This window comes from Lepisosteus platostomus, chromosome 17 (assembly GCF_059453375.1).
Source record: "Lepisosteus platostomus isolate fLepPlt1 chromosome 17, fLepPlt1.hap1, whole genome shotgun sequence".
NCBI lineage: Eukaryota > Metazoa > Chordata > Actinopteri > Semionotiformes > Lepisosteidae > Lepisosteus > Lepisosteus platostomus.
This window is the reverse complement of record NC_142627.1, coordinates 19,666,750-19,687,090: the sequence shown is the minus strand read 5'-3', so window position 1 is coordinate 19,687,090 and position 20,341 is coordinate 19,666,750. Positions and strand designations below refer to the sequence as shown.

The window sequence follows — 20,341 nt, the reverse complement described above, 5'->3', positions numbered from 1 at the left end:
TGTAATAATCCCAAAACAGTGCAAGATTTTGCATATGTAGGGTTAGGTCAAAGCCAAAGCAATGTGCTGTTGATATTGGCTTCTCGCATGCGAGAAAAAGGTCACGCATTCTAACTATCTGTGAACAGACAAAGTGAATGAATAGAGGGGCTTCTGGGAGGCTCAAACAGTAAAGTTACTTGCTCCGAGTGGGCCACCACTATTGCCCAGATGTCACTGGTTTGAGCTGGGTCATGTAACTAACCACTTGTGACACTTCCCTGAGTGGCAGGGATCTGCAGTCAACACTGCTGCTGGGGCAGGTGTGCATTCATCAGTTATACAGGATCTTCAGAAAAACAGCCACTTCTGCAACCTTCTGGGCACCTACAGTACAAGCATGGAGTGACTTCACAGAGAGATGCATCACCCATCGTTGGTGCCAACCCTCATTGGAGACTGCAGTGTAGCACAGGAGAATGGAGAGGAGCTGTAGGTCCTTATTCTGCCTGTTCAGTACAGCACTAAACCAGGGTGATTCCATTTGGATTGGAGTAGAATTAAAAAAAAATATCTGGCAGTTAACAAAATAAAAAGTGCTTGAAACTTGTTCTTTCCATTAACCAATATATTTTTGAGCCACTGATTTTCGGCCTCTACTTGAGCCTTTTCTTTCTCAAGCTCCTGGACTCTTGAATGTAAAAACTGGATTTCTTCAGCAGGTGAAAGGAGAGAAATTTAGTCTTTTTCTTCCTAGGAGTGAAGCGTTTTAAAACGATTACCAACTAATACAATATGACATATCCTTAATATTTTCTGTTTTTCTTGGCTGTTGCCTTTTTATTTTTATACACAGCCGCGTGATGGTAATGTTTGTCAGGAAACTGTAAAACAACCAGACCTACGATGGCTCCTGTTACTGTACCTCTCTCAGCAAGTAAAAAGATGCCTAAATTCTAAAATATGTTAAAATGTCATATTTAGTCATTTTAATTAGACACTTAATACTGACACTGAACAAAACCTTCTATTTTAGATATCTTAAGATATCGCAAGGAAGTTTGCAGACCTGGAATAATGTCAGATGATGGTTTTCCTAAATAAACAGTGAGGTCTTCTGGCTGGATAATTCTTGAATACTACTAAGACACCTTTGATTACATTGGAATTCACATCCTGTTGCAACAAAATACTGTTTGACGTAAAAATATAAATAACAGCAGACAGCACACAGAGGCACATAACATCAAGGTCATTGTTTCTCTTACTCACATGATTCTATTCTGCCCCATTGGTCTCTGTTAGTAGAGGAGATCTGAATTATCCAGCAAGGCTACAGGAGATGTGTAATATTAGCTACTTTATATAATGTATATACTGTATACACTGAGAGGTAATTAAAAACACAACAAACAAGCACTGCCTCAAATGCACATACAAATACCAGGCTTGGATATATCCGATCAGCCCACACTATTACCATACAGAGCATCTAACTGTTAAATGTGTTTGTCTTCCCTTTTTCAAAGGGCTACGATATTCCTTGGGAGATGAAAGCCTTATCATGAATGCATGAGTTACTTGTACTTCTCCACTTGTGTGCAGTAAACAAGACTAGTTCTCTGCAAACATTGCTTTTATGCAATTTCCTTGCCAAGGGGATCAACAGTGCAGATGCATGCCTGCTACATGAATATTTTAAATGACAGGCTTAAATGCCTTTCAGATGACATGGAGAGTAAGGGACCTGACACCAACACCACAAAGAATTCTCCTGAGAGGGAAGAGGAAACAAAAACATCTGCATACAGTTCAGAGCAACAACTCCTGAAGCTCCCAAGGCTATTGCTTCTGAACACAGAGCAAGCGCTCGGTAGTGTTAAAACACACATGATTAGAGTCAGACTTGATTGCTGACAAAATTAAGTTAAGAACAAAATTTCTCTCTACTTTCGCTTTGTGCATATTTCCACATGACATTTCGTCAAATAAACAATTATTAAAAAATGACTGAACATCAGTTATTGTATTCAAACACTGTCAAGCAATTAAGAGAAGAAAATCTCAGTACATTATTTCTTCATAATTAAAAAGATGCAGGAAAATTCCCAGAAAGTTAAAGTGCAAAATGTACAAGACTGTGATTAGACCTGTACTACTATATGGAGCTGAATGCTTGGCAGTTGGAAAGAGGGAAGAGAACTTGATGAGAAGAACTGAAATGAGGATGTTGAGATGGATTCTGCAGATTTCAATGAAGGATAAGATCAGAAATGAAGAAATCCGTAGACGATGTAGGGTGGTGGATGTGGTTGAGAAGATGCGAGAGGCGAGGTTACGGTGGTATGGACATATCATGAGGAGGGACGTTGAGGAAGTAACAAAGAGGGTAATGGAATTTGAGGTGGAAGGTAACAGAGGAAGAGCCAGGCCTAGAAAGAGATGGATAGATTGTGTGAGAAAAGATATGGAGGTATGTGAAGTGAGTGAGGAAGATGTGCTCGAGAGAGACAAATGGAGAAGAGCAACCAAAGCAGCTGACCGCAGGACAGTCTGGGACTAAGGCTGTGAAAAAGAAGAAGAAGAAGAATTAAAAAGATGCACAAACATTTTTAATTTTGAAACGTCTATACTCTGCAGAAAAGATTATGTCTGCTACTTTAAATAATTACAGGGTACTGCTAAAATATTTTATAGTGCTATTTTATCTTTTTTACTCTTTGCTTTTTTCTTGATCAGGACAACGAACAACAGATTTTATTTATCACATGGCTCAGTTTTAAAATATTTAGCTGGAATTTTGTAAGCGCGACCAGTATAAAGCTGGTTAAAGCTCTGAAGTGTGAGCTAAGAAGTTAGATTGGTATTGCTTTTTAAAAGAGTCATTCAGATAAAAAATAAAGAAATCTCATCACAAAATTGCCTCAAAATTGAGTGCTAATCATGACGGTACCACAAATTTTGTGTGACATTGATTAGATACGAAAAGCCACCCTACTGTTAATCTGGGACCTCCATCAGAAATTAGAAACCACGGTACCCTAGAAATCACAGCAGGGCTCTTCATCAAAAAGAAATCACCAAGAAATTTTGGTGACACTAGAGGCTCAATAAGGGATTAGTGCCCTCAACAAAAGGAAGATTTCATCCTATATGAACAATGTGCTACTAAGAGGATTTAAGTTATAGAAAAACAGTAGCACTTTTATTGCAGCCTCATATGCAAAGAGCATTTAACATCAGCTGCATTTTTCATTTCATTTCCTAGTTGATTAATTTTACCTTACAAAGCAAACTGCTATTGCTGTCCTAAGCAACTAAATAAATTTAGAAAACTAAAAATAAAGAAGTGGTGGTGAACAAAGTTTTGCAACAAGAATACATACTTTACTACACACTTCTGCAGTAGCTCTCCAACTACTGCAACTTACTTTGTAAAGTCATGCGTGGAACAATACTGCAACTGGCTAACTGCTGAAGACAGGTTTGTGGTTTTCATCCAGGAGTGGATCAGGTGAAGATGGTGATATGCAAGACTTTTCTAACTATGGAATTACCTACCTAATGTTTATTTGTTTGAATTTGAAATATTTAAGGATGCGACTGTTTAATATGTGTTTCTGCTAAGTGTGAATACTCTCCACATAGTGTACACCAAGATAAAGTTAAAGTGTAGATTAGTTGTTTGAAATAAATTTTAAAAAGGATATCCTTATAGAAACAAGTTATCATTTGGTTTAAGACAGCCGCTGAGAAATCTTGTTAAAGGCATTAAGACCGTGAAAAAAAAAACCTTCACTTATTACAGACTGAGAAATGCTCCGGATGAAAAAGGTGAAGGCATTTAATGACTGTGTAATACAAAATAGTCCTTGACTTTCATAATTCTCAAAGCCATTATTTCAACTCATCATCATTTTGCTGATGTTCACACTATTTTAAACTTGGTTGGAAGGATAATGGATTTGCTCCTAAAAGTGCAAATTGGGTTTTATATCAGAGACCTGTCAGAGCAGCAGCAAGTGGACCTGACAGTGCTCCTGAATTTGTTGCTTGCCTTCATATCTCCCGCTTGCCAAGGTGAGCAGGGTTAATTTAACTTAACGGGGTGCTGCCAACGCCTGCGTCCCAAACCAAACAGTGTCCTAATAGTAATAGCTGCATTAACATTCGCAAAGCTAATGGCTTGAAAGCACCACAATATATTTTCTTCTCATCTCATAATCACTGCAATCTCAGTGCAGACGATTTTTCCTCTCACACAGCCTCTTAAAGTTTAAATCTGATGCCATTTAACCCGAATGAAACATAGAGAGGCCTATAAATAATTACCGATACTAAGAATGAATTCAGCAGGGGTTGTACATTGCCTCACTTTCTTCATAACAGGATACAGAACCCAAAGATGACGTGGAATGTGGAATGGCTAGAAAGGCTGGGCTAGAGTCAACCTCCTCGTCAACCTCCTCGGATCTTTTGAGATTACACCTGGATATCCGAGTCGTCCTTTTTACCAAATGGAAGATAAAGGTTCTTATTCACTCCTGTATTGGCAAACTCTACCATTCATTGGCATATATCCCCAGCCAATAAATGATAGCCATTCATTCAAATATGAGAAAATCAGGAAAATCATTATCTTCTCCAGCAGGCCATAATTGCAGTTACTGTAAAGCCTTTCAATGCACCAGCTGTTTTGAAATCAGCCATAATGTGCTTATTGAAATTCTGAGCAAAACCCGTTCTGGCAAAGACATTTAATCTACCTCTCTATCCTATATGAATTCTGTTTTTTTTTGTGCCTAAAAATTAGCCAATGAGTCTGGTAATTTTACTTATTTTCAGTAAGCATAATTTTAACCATTTACCATTCTTATAAACAGCCTTTTGAAATAATGTACTGTGTGCGAGACGTATAACTAAGGAGGTTTTTTTAAAATAAATTTTAATTAAAATGGAAAAATTGGACAGTGTAGTAACATGAAGCAGGTTCATGCAGGAGAGGAAATTTAATATTTGGAGTAAGTGTACAGAAGTAAGGTTTCAACAATATCTTTAAAAATTCAAAGAACCCGGTACAGCATATTCATTAATACAGATTATTCCAAGAACACTGGGTGGTGTGTTGAGAGGACAGCATGATTAGTAGCAAAAGTTTTATGTGCTTTTTTGATGACTTAATGCACTATAAAAGAAATAAGCTGTACACTTTTCCATACACAAGATCAACCAAAGAATACCATTATCGTACTTTAAAAAATGTTGCATCTCAGCTCTCACCCAGCCTTGAATCCAGAGGGATACGCTATTAAGATATCACTATGGCTACTAAAGAGAACAAACATTTTTGCATGTCAACTACAGCAAATTTTCCAACACTTATTTCATGTACAAAAGCTTGGATTTAAAAACTGTTTTAACTAGGCAGACACAAATCAGTCCTTTCCACCCGCTGAAAATATATTCGCAATATTAATACTCAAAGTTATCCGAGACTTTCAATAACCCAAAAGACTATGCTTGGATCAACTGTGCCCAAAACACAAATGGAAATCTGGAGGATGTGCACTAAGACCTTAATACAGGAGGCATTTTTTCACACTAAGGGCTATGGATGTCTGGAATAAGTTAGCCAGCTACACTGCTGATCCTTTAAGAAAAGGTATGCATAATCTACTGTTCCGGTTAAATCATTATTTAACCAGCAGCCACCAGCAGGTCGCCAGCAGCCAGATTACCCTGCAACTCACAACTGGCAACCCACTGAAGCTCAGCGGGTGTGAGCCTGGTCAGTACCTGGATGGGAGACATCCTGGGAAAAACTAAGGCTGCTGCTGGAAGAGGTGTTAGTGGGGCCAGCAGGGGGCGCTCACCCTGTGGTCCATGTGGGTCCTAATACCCCAGTATAGTGATGGGGACACTATACTGTAAATAAGCGCCGTCCTTCGGATGAGACGTAAAACCGAGGTCCTGACTCTCTGCGGTCATTAAAAATCCCAGGGCGTTTCTCGAAAAGAGTAGGGGTGTAACCCCGGCGTCCTGGCCAAATTTCCCATTGGCCTTTACCAATCATGGCCTCCTAATAATCCCCATCTATGAATTGGCTTCATCACTCTGTTCTCCTCCCCACTGATAGCTGGTGTGTGGTGAGCGTTCTGGCGCACTATGGCTGCCGTCGCATCATCCAGGTGGATGCTGCACATTGGTGGTGGTGGAGGGGAGTCCCCATTACCTGTAAAGTGCTTTGAGTGGAGTGTCCAGAAAAGCGCTATATAAGTGTAAGCAATTATTATTATTATTATAATAATAATACTGTACATATGTTGTCATGTTCTTACTTTAAAATCACGCATTCAGTATGAGTATTCATGTATTGGTATGTTTAAAATTACAATGTCACAGGGTATAAAACACTTTTAAAGATGCCACTGGACATACAGTACAGTACCATAGCAGTCATTCTCAATGATGTGTTTGTCAGAGCTTTGCAGCAGCATCATAATGCATTTTGGCTGAGGTATTGTTCACTATAGGGCTCCTACTTTATAGAAATGTTGTGCAAACTAATGTGCCCTTAATTATGAAGTAGTACATACAGTAGCCTTAAAGGTGTGTTGAATCAAAAACAAAAACAGCAGAACTACCTGTACTGAATCCATATCACTGTCTATTGAACATAAAACAATTCAGATTAGTTATGGCACAAGGCTGGAAATTGTCACTAAACATAACTAGATTGCAATTATTATTTATGTTGAGAACTCTCCAATAATGCAAGATAGAATTTCATTAGCCAGAGCTCCCCAGTGAGTCATATTTGCCAACACATGTCCAGAGTGGAATGGAGATGAACAGTTGGCAGAGCTGCTCAAAGAAGTCCTTTAAACTTACGAAATTTTAATGTTCGCCTGGGAGCAATTTCCAGCTTCAAGTGTCCATATTTGCTGAAAAATACTGCTGCATAAATAATGCCTAATGTACTGCACTTATATTTTTTCAGTGCTGTTCACTTTAAATTCAGCACTAACAGAACACTGAAACTCTATCACTACAGAAAGATCAAAGATATCTGCATCTTAGGGAATGCTTTATACTGTCCATTACATACTCTGAGCTTTTGAATAATGTGCAAATATGCTTATCTAATATTGGGCAAAAAACTAGCAGAGGGTGGCATGAAGCAGTTACATGAAAGTATCATCCTCACTTGTAATGTTATAAACAAGGATGAGCTTCCATAGAGAAAACAACCTTTACACTTCCTAGTAGACTAAGCATGTTGTTCATATCACTGAACCCTATTCTTTAAAAAGTCTATGCTTTGTCTAATCTCTTGGCTCAAAAAACAAAAAAATGATTTTCAGTTTTCACAATTTTAATTGAGCATGATTGAAACAGACCCTGCAAACAGCTCAAAAAACATTTGGAAATCCAGAACAAAATGTTACCTTCCTTACCTTTTCCGAACAAGGTTAAAAAAAAAAAACTTAGAATGTTCTTTTATTGTAGAATTTTTGGAACCTGAAAGCTTGGAACTAAGTACAGTGTTGACCCCTGGGAGAGAGGGGGGTAAATATTATAATCTGTCATTTTACTCATTAATATGTAAATTGAATCGTGTTTAGTCAATCATCTAACCCTGTAACTTTGGTTGTAATATGCCACATCACATTTGAAGAGATGCAGAAAACATTACATTGATGCATTTTCAATTTGAATATTAATGAAGTTTACAGCATCTACTAGCCCCAATGCTTTAAATAGTCTACATCTTTAAAAAGCTGCACATAAATCTCTCTAGAAAGACTAATAGAAAAAACAACATAATTATGTAAATTAACTCTTTATACCCAAGACTCTTTGCATTTATCCTAAAATCATTACACACCCAGGGTGGCAGCAGGTCCTCATTTTATTTTTGCCAAGATTCCTTTTGCTTTAAAAAAAGAACATCACTGTTGAACACACAAAGACCATGAGCACATGACTGGACTGTTGTCTCAAAACTGGTTTAGGACTCACTGGATCTCCAGTACTGCTGGAAACCACACATTTGTAGGGGATGAAAAACTGCATTCTAAAAGTATTTACTTGCCAACCGTCAATGCTAAATGCATTAAGCTTCCACAAGACAGAAACAGAAAATCTAAATGAGGCAGGGCTTCTATGATGTGCATCTAGAAATAATGCTACTGCATATGAATTTTATGTTTGAATTTGTATGAATCTAAAATTAAACAATAAAACATTATAAATGAAAAAATAGAACTATTTTTCATACCCTTACTTCCTTGCTAGTGTACAGTATGTAGGGCTAAATACTGTATTTTGAAGCAACTTATTTACAACTGCTAACATACAGACATATAGGGTTTATCAGAGTTGGAATCTTGAGCATTTTGATGTACAGTAAAACGGCACGAAGCTGCTAGAATTTCCAAATACACTGTAAGCAGGAACTGAGAGCCAAGACACACAGGTAGTATCAATCGATGCATAGTTCACATAATAAGGCGCTGGATCACCACATGAAACCAGTATGGCCTGTATTCATCATCACATAGAGTGTACCACCATCTGGAGTTCTGCAGCAGGCATGCAGCACCATTCAAGTGAAAAAATGCTCTGGAAAAATCCAAAATATCTCATAAATGCTCATTTGAGTTTACAGTATATCTGGTGAGTGAGAAGGCCATGACATACTTCATACTGTAACACACAACATCAGTGTACAGCTGATTAAACTATTGGGAGACCACACATGCTCAGTAGATGTGGACATTGTCATCAGGTAGATGCCCCCATGAAATAAAATGCTACATGGGGTGAAGACGATCACTATTAAGTAGCCAATAACATCTACCTTGCCTTCAAAAGGAACAAATACACCCAGACCATCCCAGGAATATTATTATAGCCCCACAATATTATAGAACCACCAGAATCCTTTACTGTTGGAACAAAAAGCTCTACAATCCCCGAGTGCTTGAGGTTGTCGAGAACATGAAGGATAATTCCTCTGACCATATCACATCTCTCCACTGCTCAGCAGCCCATTGCCTGTGCTCTTTGTACCACTGGACGTGCCAGGAGTGAGGAGTGGTTCCTGCACTGCAATCCACCTCTGTACAGTGTACCACTCCGAGGAGCTCTTACAGACCACCTTTGATTAAACTGGATGCTTGCACCCCAGGTTGGCATTTGCAGTCAGATCACCTGCTGCGTAATTGCTTGGCTTTGTTTGCCCTGCACTCTGAATTTAAGCATGGATATCATGATTATAGTTTGTGCTTCCAGTTACTGTTGCGAAATCTCAACCAGTTGAGCCGTCTTGGTCACCGAAGCTCCTGCTGTACTCACCTCGACAAACACACCTCTTTCAAAGTCACTGTGCTCTCACAGCCAGAATTCCAGAAACCAGGCCCTCCTGTTTTTGTACATGCCTCTAAGCATGCTGGGATGCTAGCTGCTTAATTAAAACATGGCCAGAACTGAGTGGGAGACCTTGCTTTCAATATCCATAGTGTTCCCCCTTTGCTGGGTACTTCCATTGTTTCTGTCCAATACCTGTATTTGCAGTTTCTCATTTTGAAGTCCTCCATAACACCTGGAGAGTTTGCAAACTGTTTTAATTTGCACCAAATCGGTTGTCGTGTCATTTGGTCAATTGGTCTCATATACTGAGTTTTACAGACATACCTGCAAATACTAAAGTTAAACAGAACACAAGACGCATTATAAAATAGCGCCCTTCCTTAAATGACCGCTAGAACTGATCTTCGACTAGCTCGACAGCAAAACGTCTGCTACGATAGCAGGAATCTGTTAAGCACATGCAATCATTTTCAATCATTACAATAAAGTATGAATGATTACAGGGAAACTGTACTCACTCGCCAAACTGCCGAAGCAAAAGCAACTTATCCCGAAAAAGCACAACCAAATGAAAAAGTCCCTTCTCTGTTATAAGGCGAGATTTTACATGTGATTACCAAATACACAAATTTTACTTAGAAAAACGAAAAAAAGTTCCAGGCTATAAAAAACGGCACCATACATTTTTATTTATAACAAAGAGATCTCCGGTTACGTACAGTTAGCACTGGACTGGCAGCGATGCACTCGCCCCCACCGTTTTCAGGGTCCTTTCTAAGTCTTAGATCTAAGGCTAGGAGTAAAAAAATAAATTCGTGAAATAAGACGACCAAACCGTCAACTCTTGTTTAATGACCTGAATTCTTCGTTTTGTGCACAGACTGACCTACCCAATTAAATAAGCACTCGGTCACAACCAGAGGAAGCATGCTATAAAATACATAAAACTCAGTAGTTGCTTTAAAATAGTTGTAGCAGAAATCATGACAACCATAATAAGTTACGTTTGTATCTAGTAAATCGTTGCACGAAAACGTTGAAACAGAAACGGAAAAAAGGGCACTACATTTCCCAACATGCTTCAGGGACCATTACACGTGCGCTGATGCAGTGTGACCTGGGATGTCGTAGGCCATAGGCTTAAATACAAACAGAGACGTGTGCGTAGACTGTCAGTGTCACATTGTCAGAGACTGCGTCTCTTCAGCATGATAGGTATGTGACTGGTGATACTGTGTGACGTGTCTCTCTTGATTTCTCTTTTTCTTTCGAAATAAGAAAGAGTGCATTTAACCTGTAATTCAGCTTGACGACGGGAGATGGTAAATAGTGGCTTGCAGTTCATGATCCCAGCTATAGAAATCAAACGCTTAAACGGGGAATAGTCCCCTCAACTCCGCATTCTAATCTTAAAACTATACTATTGTACTGAAGAAAATGTATAGTGCATGACACCATTGCATAATTAATGCTGCTTTTCATTTCCCACTCCGTTGTTTATTACTTTTTTGTTTAAATTGGTTGCTTATCTACAAATAAGCCACGAGATACCTATTAAATCCTGAGACATTCCACGCAGCTTTTGACAGAGGTTAGTTGAGGGTGTCACGTGATCTCTCTGTGGCTCTTTTTTTTCTGTGCACTTCTCATTATTAGCAGGTGTTGTGAATCGATAGGATAATGAGCGTTTTTAATTACGTGCTATTGCTATCGCACATAACTAGGTACGTAGGGTATATAGCTTTAAATTCCCCATACATTCTTGTCATTCTGTACAACAGACGCAATGAAAAAGATTCAGTGCACAATATTTATGTAGTGCCTCTTAATCCCAGTTTTAGAGAGACTGTGAGAATTGTTAAAATCTGAGGCAGTGAGATGATTAGTCATCAGATTGCAATTTGAACATTATTAAAATACTTATAAGCATCTGCAGAGTGTTTCCCTTGTAGGAACAGTGTTAATTTCATTATGAAGGCTGTAGCTGGCATTGCTGTTACTGCAGCATGGAGCCAAGAGTCTGACATTGTGGATGAGCCCTTGCTTTTTAAACAAGGTGGCAGTTCTGACACTGAAAGGCGTTGAGGAGAACACCGATCGAGGTAATATATCCCACCATCTGTTTTCGAGCTGCTTCTTCCAGTTCAGGGTAGCAGGGGAGCCGGAGCCTAACTAGACAAGCAAGGGGCGCAAGGCAGGATACACTCTGGACAGGACGCCAGTCCATTGCAGGGCAGACACACAGGCACGCACACAGTCACACCAGGGCTAATATTCTCAAAATATACACATGTATTTTTGGACTGTGGGAGGAAACCGGTGCAAACTGGAGGAAACCCACATGAACGCAGAGAGAATATACAATCCCTGCACAGACAGTTTGGAATTCAACCCCAAAACCCAGCACTGCAAGGCAGCAATACTAACCACTGCGACACTGGGCCACCCTGAGCTCATAAACAACATATTCAAAATCTTGAAAGCAAGCTTCTGGCCAGGCAAGGGCTGTAAAAAGTGTTGACCCAGAGTTCTGAATTAAGCCAAAGAGACACAGCTGTACCATTTCCCTGTCGAATGTACCCATTTCTTTTTCTGTATCAAAATCTCAAGGTTAACTTGATTCAATCTCCTTGAACCGTGAAATTCGTTAGCAGAACTGTAGCAGGTCTTTATGTGAAGTCAAAACACTTCATATCTTGTGTTGTTTCCAGAACCAGTAACTTTAATAGAAACTTTATTCTAAACAAAACAATTTTTCATGGGATTGGAAAAAGAGCTTGTTCAGCATTTCAGACAGGATACTCCTTTTTTAAATGGCTAAAGGGGAAATACAATATTTGATGGATTTGAGATTTTTTTAGGATGATATTGTAGCACTAGTGTTACTGCTGGTAGTATTAAAACTTTGAAGACCAGTTGGAGGTACATACAGTAGCCATACCTAGGGCAGACAAACTGTTTAGACAAGTGGAATTTTCTATGCTGTTTATATCTTTGTCTGTTTGGCTTAATCTCATGTCAAATCTTTAGTTAAATATAGCTCTTTATGTTTAAGATATGCTTCCAGTACAGCTGGAAACCTGGAATTTCATCAACATTCTGTATTTTGCATCTCTAGAATCTCTGGAAGACCTATCACATTTATTTTAGGTACAGTAGGCCAATAGTAATAATATAATTAGTAGCAGTTGTCTGAACTAAGAATATTCTGTGTGATGTGAGATGTGAGACTGTATTTTCTGTACATTTTATTGTGACTTACAGTATAAAATCAGACAAAAAATGTTTTTTATATATTTTTAGAAGAGTTTCTAAAAATCCTAATAGAAGAATTCCTAAAATTTCTGGCGTCAAGTACTGTATAAAACCTTTACCACCATAGTTTCAGAAAAGTAAAAAACAAATCTAGATCTTTAATTAGTTAATTGCAAATCGCTTGCCCTGAAGCTTGGAGTGTAATTCAGTACATTACCTTTTTTATACAACATCTAAAAGTAAGCTTTTCCCAAAGATGTTCCTTAAACTCTGAGATTGAGCCATACTGCAGTATTTATATACTGTATGTATAATCCTAGTCTCTAATAAAACGACAAGTTTATCCCCTTGCATTGAAAACTTGTAGTTTTGTGAGAGTGTGGCTCCCATTAGCTGAATGTTTCCATGTTTATTTATAGCTTTCAGTGATCTAAAGCTCTACTGATTGGAGCCGTGTGAATAGTGGGCTGTATAACTAGGAGCTCATTATCAGTGTGTAACCCCAGCCAAGTATTGTCAGACAAGCAAGTAATAATAAAAACCTAACCAGAGCTCCAGAGTTACAGTGTGGTTAAATTGTTCCATCAATGTGCGTGCAGGCATGTTCACCATCTGAGAGAACAATTGTCGATATTGTTGTGGCTTTGACAGGCCATGGCTATCTACAGTACCACTGTACCACTTGGAAGAATGAGCCAAGGTACTAACATAAGTGTGGCAATTGAGGAGGAGAATAGGGAACTGGGAAAGGGCTGCATGTTACCGGTGTCTGATCTTAGGTGGACATATTGAAGAGGCAATTCTGCTCTTTACCACATATTAGTGTCGTGTTTTTTAAAGACCCTGGGGGATGTTGCTCGTTACAAAAAGGCACTCCGGTAACATATTGATTTCCCTCATTAGTCAATCAACCACCGATTCATATTCAGTAACTCCTTTATCCTTAAAGGAGTTAGGTGAACCAGAGTCTGACCCAGCAAAAACAGGATGTGAGCCAGGACTACAACTTAATTCCGGAATTTCAGGACATACATGCATCCAACCATCCATGCAAATGTATGGGCGTTTTCTAGACTTCAGTTAATCTGGATCCAGTCTTTCGATTGTCAGAGGGCACCAGAGTAGCTAAGGAAAGCCCAGGCAAGCATGGAGAGAACGTGCAAACTCCATACAGACAGCCTGCTTTGAATCAAGGACCCTTGAATTGCAACATGACAGTGCTACCTATTGTGCCACGATGTTTGCTCTAATAGACAGCCACATATCTTGGAGGCTCAATCACCATTCGATATTGATTTTGACATTCAATAAGATCTCTTTATTTTTTCAGGGAGGATCTATTCTCTTTTATTAACTATAAGAAGATGGAGTGCTGCTGACAGCACATTGTAACCTGCAACAGCTTCATTAAATCTGACACCTGACCACCTCAATGTGATACCTGTCCAGTCTTTTTGCTCTTTCCATTCATCAGCAGTAATTCTGATGTACATTCACTTTCCTGAAGTTTAGAAATAGTCCTCTGTCGGTGTAATGCTTCCCAACAGCATCTTTAAACAGTCAGAGTGCATTACAATATTACTGAGAGTTTCTTGATCAGATTACTGAGGTAAATCTACCAAAATAGGAAAGCCTTATTTGATTGTACTGTGGGCCACAGTAGGGGTGATTGATGCAGACAAACGGAGACAAGACTTCAATTCAAGTCAGCAATGTCTTATCAGAAATGTTTTGTTTATGTTTATGGATTCATGTAAAGGTGAATGCTAAAGAAAATCTAAGTGATCCACAGTTAAATCTTGAAATTCTCATTTGTCCAATAAGGTCATATGTAGATTTGTAATATCTAATGAGTATTCTGCTATTTTTTCAAATCAGATCTGCAAAGTAGCAACAGTACTTATTGACTTAATGATTGTAGCTAAAACCAAGGTTGCAGAATGTTCATGCACATACAGTATATTTAACTGGGAAGACTCTGTGATTTTCTGCATCCTGAATGAATGCAAACACTCACTGACAAAAATATTAGAAACCCCCAAGTAATATTGGGCCTCTGTTAGTAGCAGTTACAGCTCAGATTTGAGGTGGGCTGTATTCACTAGATCTTAAAATGTGTGGCCTAATCGCATTGCATTCTTCTAGCAGGGTCACCATCAGTTAAAGTTGTGATGTATTGGCTTGTGTGATGGAACAGCACAATGCAAAGATTCCACAGGTTCACAATAGGTTTGAGATCTGAGTAGGGTTCTGATCTGGGAAGATCATAGAAATATCTGTCCTGCTTCTCTAGCCCACTACTCTGTGCTCAAGATAGTCATCATTTGACTGCATGTCCCTGATAATGTAGTAAGTGACTGCATGTACTGTACGATGCTCGTATGGAGTTAAACATATTTATGTTTATCTGGCTTTTGGAAGTAGACAAATGTTAGATCCATTATATTTTGCATCTCTTGATGCATATGCTGTATATGACAAGCTTAACAAAAGTGGGAGAATTAGAATGTAGATAGTCCAGTTTATTCAAAAGGGCCGCTGAGTAGGTCTTAAATACACACTACTTATAAACATCATGTAGTACCTGAGATAATATTGATTTTCTCTTGATTCTCTGAAAAGGGACAGCTATAAAACACTGAATTTTATTTTCTGTGTCGTAGAAGATTACACCGGCATGGCGTGTTGTCAGGTGATGGGAAGGCGTGATATGGCTGTATTGACAGTTGTCAGGTTTCTATCTAAACAACTCAGAAGCCAGGGTATTGTTGTACTTGAAAGCAGCCATTAACAGAGAAGAAAGAGACTTTGATCGAATCCAGATCTAATGAATTGGTGTTAAGCAGCTGTCTAAAGCCTTAAGTATGGACATGAAAGAGAATAGCACTGTGATGGGAATTAGTGGTCAGAGTCTTGGGAAGAATGGCGTGAGTCAGGGAGCCAGCCATCCCCTGATGAAGCTGACATTGCGAGCTTGGCTATTACAATATTTCTTTAAAAGGGGATGCAGGGTTTTAACTTTTATTTTCTAGTGTATTAAGACGGAAAGATGATGGATGATGTCAGATAAATGAAAATAAGAACACATAAAAATAAACTGTAGCACAGACGAAACAAGCATTTTTGTGTACTTAAATCTGTTAATAGCAGGTTTAACATCAATAGCCAGACATCACTTTATCAAGCCCAACTTTATTCCAGCTTGTTCAGCTCTATATTAAAGTGACTAATGATGCTGAAGCTCACCTAGAATAAAGTGCTTTTAACTAAAGCAGTGTTTATGGACTTATCTTGAGCCCCTGACCTGGCTGCATAATTTGCTGTCTTAATTGCAGTGCTGTGTTGTTGTTTTTTTAGTTGACATTGCTTGTTATTGGAATTGGCTGCATTTGTCAGACAGATTACCTGCTTATTAGCATAAACAGCATATTACCCACATTTGTGGAGAGGTGACCATGCATTTCAGAAGTGAACAGTTCATTATTTCGGTTTGTGTTTAATGAGGAGGCAGGGAGAAGTGTGCAAATGTATACAGTGACATCAATGTGCAGACATACTGTACTGTCGAAGTCTTTCAAAGTAATGACAATTGACTGAAAAGCAAGGGATGAGCTTTGCAACCTCTGTACACCAAATTGGTATTGTTGGCTTATGTCACAAAATACTGCAATAACCTGTTTTCACTAAACATCGCTATCAGACTTTAGTTAAAAGTCATATTTCTAGTTATAAGTAAATAGTTCATCCTAGTTTCTCACTCGTACACAAAATGATCTTGCTTATTTCTTTATTGTAGATTTTAATTGAACTTGAATTGCTACTTATGTTTCTGTGGCAATAGTTTCCTTATGCATTGTATTTGGAAACTCCTAACTCTTTCAGTCATTTTTGATAAACTTGTCTGCTAAATATACTGAGAACACTAATTGTAAAATGATTTAAATGTTTGTGCATACTGTAAGTATAACAGTAATTACAAATTTGCTTTTCCTATGCATTATACACACATTCCAGAATGAGAGTTACATAGTTTTTCTACGGTTTCCGTAAAACTGAGTGCTACATCTTGAATAAAAAAATATTATTCCAGTGTTCTAAATGAAACTCCTGGGAGTCAGTCTCATTGGACCTTTTCATCTGGTGACAAATCATCTCTGGAACTAATCCTGTGCCTGACCGTTTCATTTTCATGTTTTCAAATTTGCTTTCTGCGAAAAGGGGGCACATTCATATTTTTTTTTTCTCCATTCAGCATTTTATCCCTATACCAAGCCCATAACAAGACAGTAAGAAGCAATTTTCTTTCACACTAAACCCAAGCTCCTGCACTGGACTGGTCCGTATTTGAGCCAAAGGCACATTGTGCTTTGAGTCTGAGCTCCAGGGAGAGGATTCTTGACTCATACTGTCAAACTAATTGAGATATCACAAGGCCGAGATATTTTGGTGTGCTTTATTTGCTGCTTGTTTTGTAGGAGTCTTGCAAAAGTTCAGGACGTTGACAAGTTTTCTAAACGGCTTTGCGTTCTAAGGTAATCATTGCTTAATCTACTCCATGGATGCCCCAGTTTCTCATTTTAGACCACATGGCGCCCAGACTGACTTTGTCTGGGAAGCTGGTCCATTACAGGGATAAGTACCTTTCCAAAGGACAAGGACACAATAGTGTGTGAAGTGAGGTCTTGAACCCGCAGACTTCTGGTTTGGAAGTCCAGACTCCTAACTGCTGCTCTATGTAATTCGAGCAGTTTTCAATATAAGGAGAACTCATTGAAGTGCAATACAGTACATCCTTAGCTTCCCATTCCCTTATTTCCTGCAGTTCTGCTGTCTTGTCACACATACAGTAGTTTCCATTGCCAGATTCCCTCAACAGAAGATAACAAAATATTATGTGTAATGAAACCCATGTCGCTTCATCAGTTTTGCACAAATATGACAGTTTCATAACCTCTGAAATGTACAATTGTGTGGAAGTACAACAAGGAGCTGTGTTTTTAAACTAGCTGTGTTATATAATTTAAAGCTCAATTCGCAGAGAGGTGGCTTATTTAATAGAAGGTAACAGAAATTTTAAGTGCACATATTCTGCAATGAAAACAAAATGTCTATAAAAGAAACGGCCAATAGATGTCAGGAAACACAGCACCATGATTAATGGCAAGAAGATACTACAAAAGGCATCTGTCTTTGTAAAATCAATGACAGAAAGAAAATGAAATGCTTTTTATGAACAAAAGATTGCTTCATTACTCTGTTAAATCCCCCCTTTCCACTGTGATGTGGGGGTTCCTACAGAAAGTACTTCACAGTTTAGGGTAGGTTATTGAGCCTTTGGAAACAGCTCAATAAAATTCCTGCTGGTCAAATACTGTACATTTTTGAGGACTGTGGAGCACTGACATGTGTTTTCTAAATTTTGATATATATACTACAGTGTTAGAAACTTTGTATTTATTAGAAGAGTAAAAAGACATACTGCACTTTGAGATACTTCTGAATCTCCCACCTGTTTGTGGAATGCCAAACAATAAATACACAGGAGGGATTTGCTCTAATGAGGATTCGTATCTGCATAATTCACTACTTGAGCCTGTACATCTGCATAAATGTGTGAGACATGTTTAAGATTCACAGGAGTCAGGTACAGGTGTAGACGTTTTCCAAAAGAAAAATTATACAGCCCACAGCAAATCCTGAATACATCGAGTGTCTGCTGCTGTCACATCTCAAAACATTTTGTAGGTTTAGTAAGGGGAAGTAAATAACAGCTGTTGCATTTTAAAGATAACAGTGAAGGCCTTGTTGAAATCTGGAAGCAGTGTATGTGATTGCTGGTGTTTCATGAAGTCTTTGTTTCTCCAATCTGTACAGTAGATGTAGTTTACATTGCACACTTAGTGTAATAATAATAATACAAAAAAGATTTGCTATGAAGCGAGCCTTAAGCTGACTCTGTTGAACAAGGCAAAAAAAAGAGTACAAATGTATTTTTTTCATATGTATTTCACTACTTGCTTATCTAAGCACAAGTCAAAAGACAGGACATTCCTAAAGATAAAGTAAAAACAATGTTCCAAAGTAATCCTCAGCCTATGCTTTATGTACAGTACATGAGCCATACTCAAACTGGCCTGCTCTCTGTCACTGCACTAAGTGAAGCCTGTTTCATATTTCTTTATATAATACAGTATGTTTCCTGTATCTTCTTTGGTTGAATTTGTTTTTCACATCTTGTGAAGCAAGCATACCTTCCAAGTTGGCTTAGACTCTATATAGCAGTTTGAACCACAGTGTGCCGTGCTGGCATTCAGCAGGCCTTTATACAGTACAACATGAGCAACTCAAGGATGGTATCATTGTCAGCACGCTGGCTACAGATATACAAAAGAGAGGACAAAGGCAAAGTGCATGACACAACAGCAAGGGAGTGTTTTTGACTGTGCTCCTGGGGCAGACTAGAGGTGACAGTATTATTTGCTTTTTCTGTTTAGAGTCCAAGGAGAGAATAAATTGTTATTGATTTTTAGTGACCCATTCTCCCTCCTTCCCCAATGTCTGGGTGGTAGAGAGGTCTGGGAGAGAGCGTGAATAATCTTCTTAGCATTTATTTATGTTTGTTTTCTTCATGCTTTTGCTTCTGTCACCAAGCATTTTTGATTTCATCCTTTGCCTCCTGACTGGATGCAAAACTTAGTGTTTGTCGCGTACACAGTCCCCTATGACTTTAATAACAACAAGGCATAAACACATTCCCTCCCAAGAGCCATGTTCTCATTTAGATAGTGGACTGTATGCTTCCCAGACTGCACAGACTAGTTTCAATAAAAGTGACAGCTCTCTTGCCATCAGCATGGATCGTCTGCACAACTGACACTCCTCATTAAGAGGAAGGTATCAGGAGATGTGGCATCACCATTTATAGAACAGCGGGTGCTTTTGGCAGAAAAAGAAATAATACAACCTACAAACGTACTGGTGATATCGTACGGACTCAAAGGATATAGTAAACGCATATCATTGTCAAAAAGAGCAGCATATATCCACATGCAATTGCAATGACAATTACAGCCATTGGCACCTTGCTCACAGTTGAGCTGGGAGATACGGTGAAATAATATACAATTTGCAGCAGCAGATGAAACAAATATTTTTCATAGTATAACTATGCAATCTGTACCATTGCAGGGAGTAAGCAGGCAAAACTGATTTATTCCGCACTTTTTCTTCGGGATTATAAAGGCATTTTAAGTCTAATGTACTACTTCTGGGATGAAATACCCCATGGTAACCAAATGGCAGGAACCTTTCAAACCAGCTGGAACACTTTTCCCTGTGCTCGGTGATGTACTTTGCATTAAACATCGCCCTCAGTTGAGCTATAGCTGTTCTTTAAATAGACATTAATTTTAAAGTCAGGTCCCCAGGACTGTGCTCTGAACTGCAGCACATGTGAGAGATGGTACATGTCAGTTTCACAGGAGGAGAGTATTCAGCATCCCTTTTATTTCTCTTTTTGTGTAATAAAATGGCGATTTCAGATCTTGCAGCTAATTAATTTCTTTTTTTGCCAGATATTTGATCAGATAAGGAAATTCATGGTCTGGGACAAAGCCAACTTTTTTTTTTACAAATAGTTCTTAAAGCAATTAAAATTGATGAGCAGCATAAAAATGTATATATGCTTATTTATGCGTCCAGTGCTTTCTTGTTAGGTCACTGTAGCCTGCTT

The 20,341-nt window shown here is 38.5% G+C and overlaps 1 protein-coding gene across 3 annotated transcripts in view; it reads left to right on the top strand.

Annotated features, from left to right (window-relative positions):
• Positions 1-10,480: 10,480 nt before the first annotated feature.
• The window catches only part of prkn (parkin RBR E3 ubiquitin protein ligase), a 157,796-nt gene continuing 147,935 nt past the window's right edge, over positions 10,481-20,341 (top strand). The window contains exon 1 of one of the 3 annotated variants that reach the window (XM_088610594.1): positions 10,481-10,569. In XM_088610594.1, coding sequence (XP_088466720.1) covers positions 10,563-10,569 — 7 coding nt within the window. In that variant the 5' untranslated portion in view covers positions 10,481-10,562. Of the gene's footprint in view, positions 10,570-10,601; positions 11,457-20,341 lie in introns of those variants that run through there. The other 2 variants (XM_088610592.1, XM_088610593.1) reach the window with 2 other exon arrangements.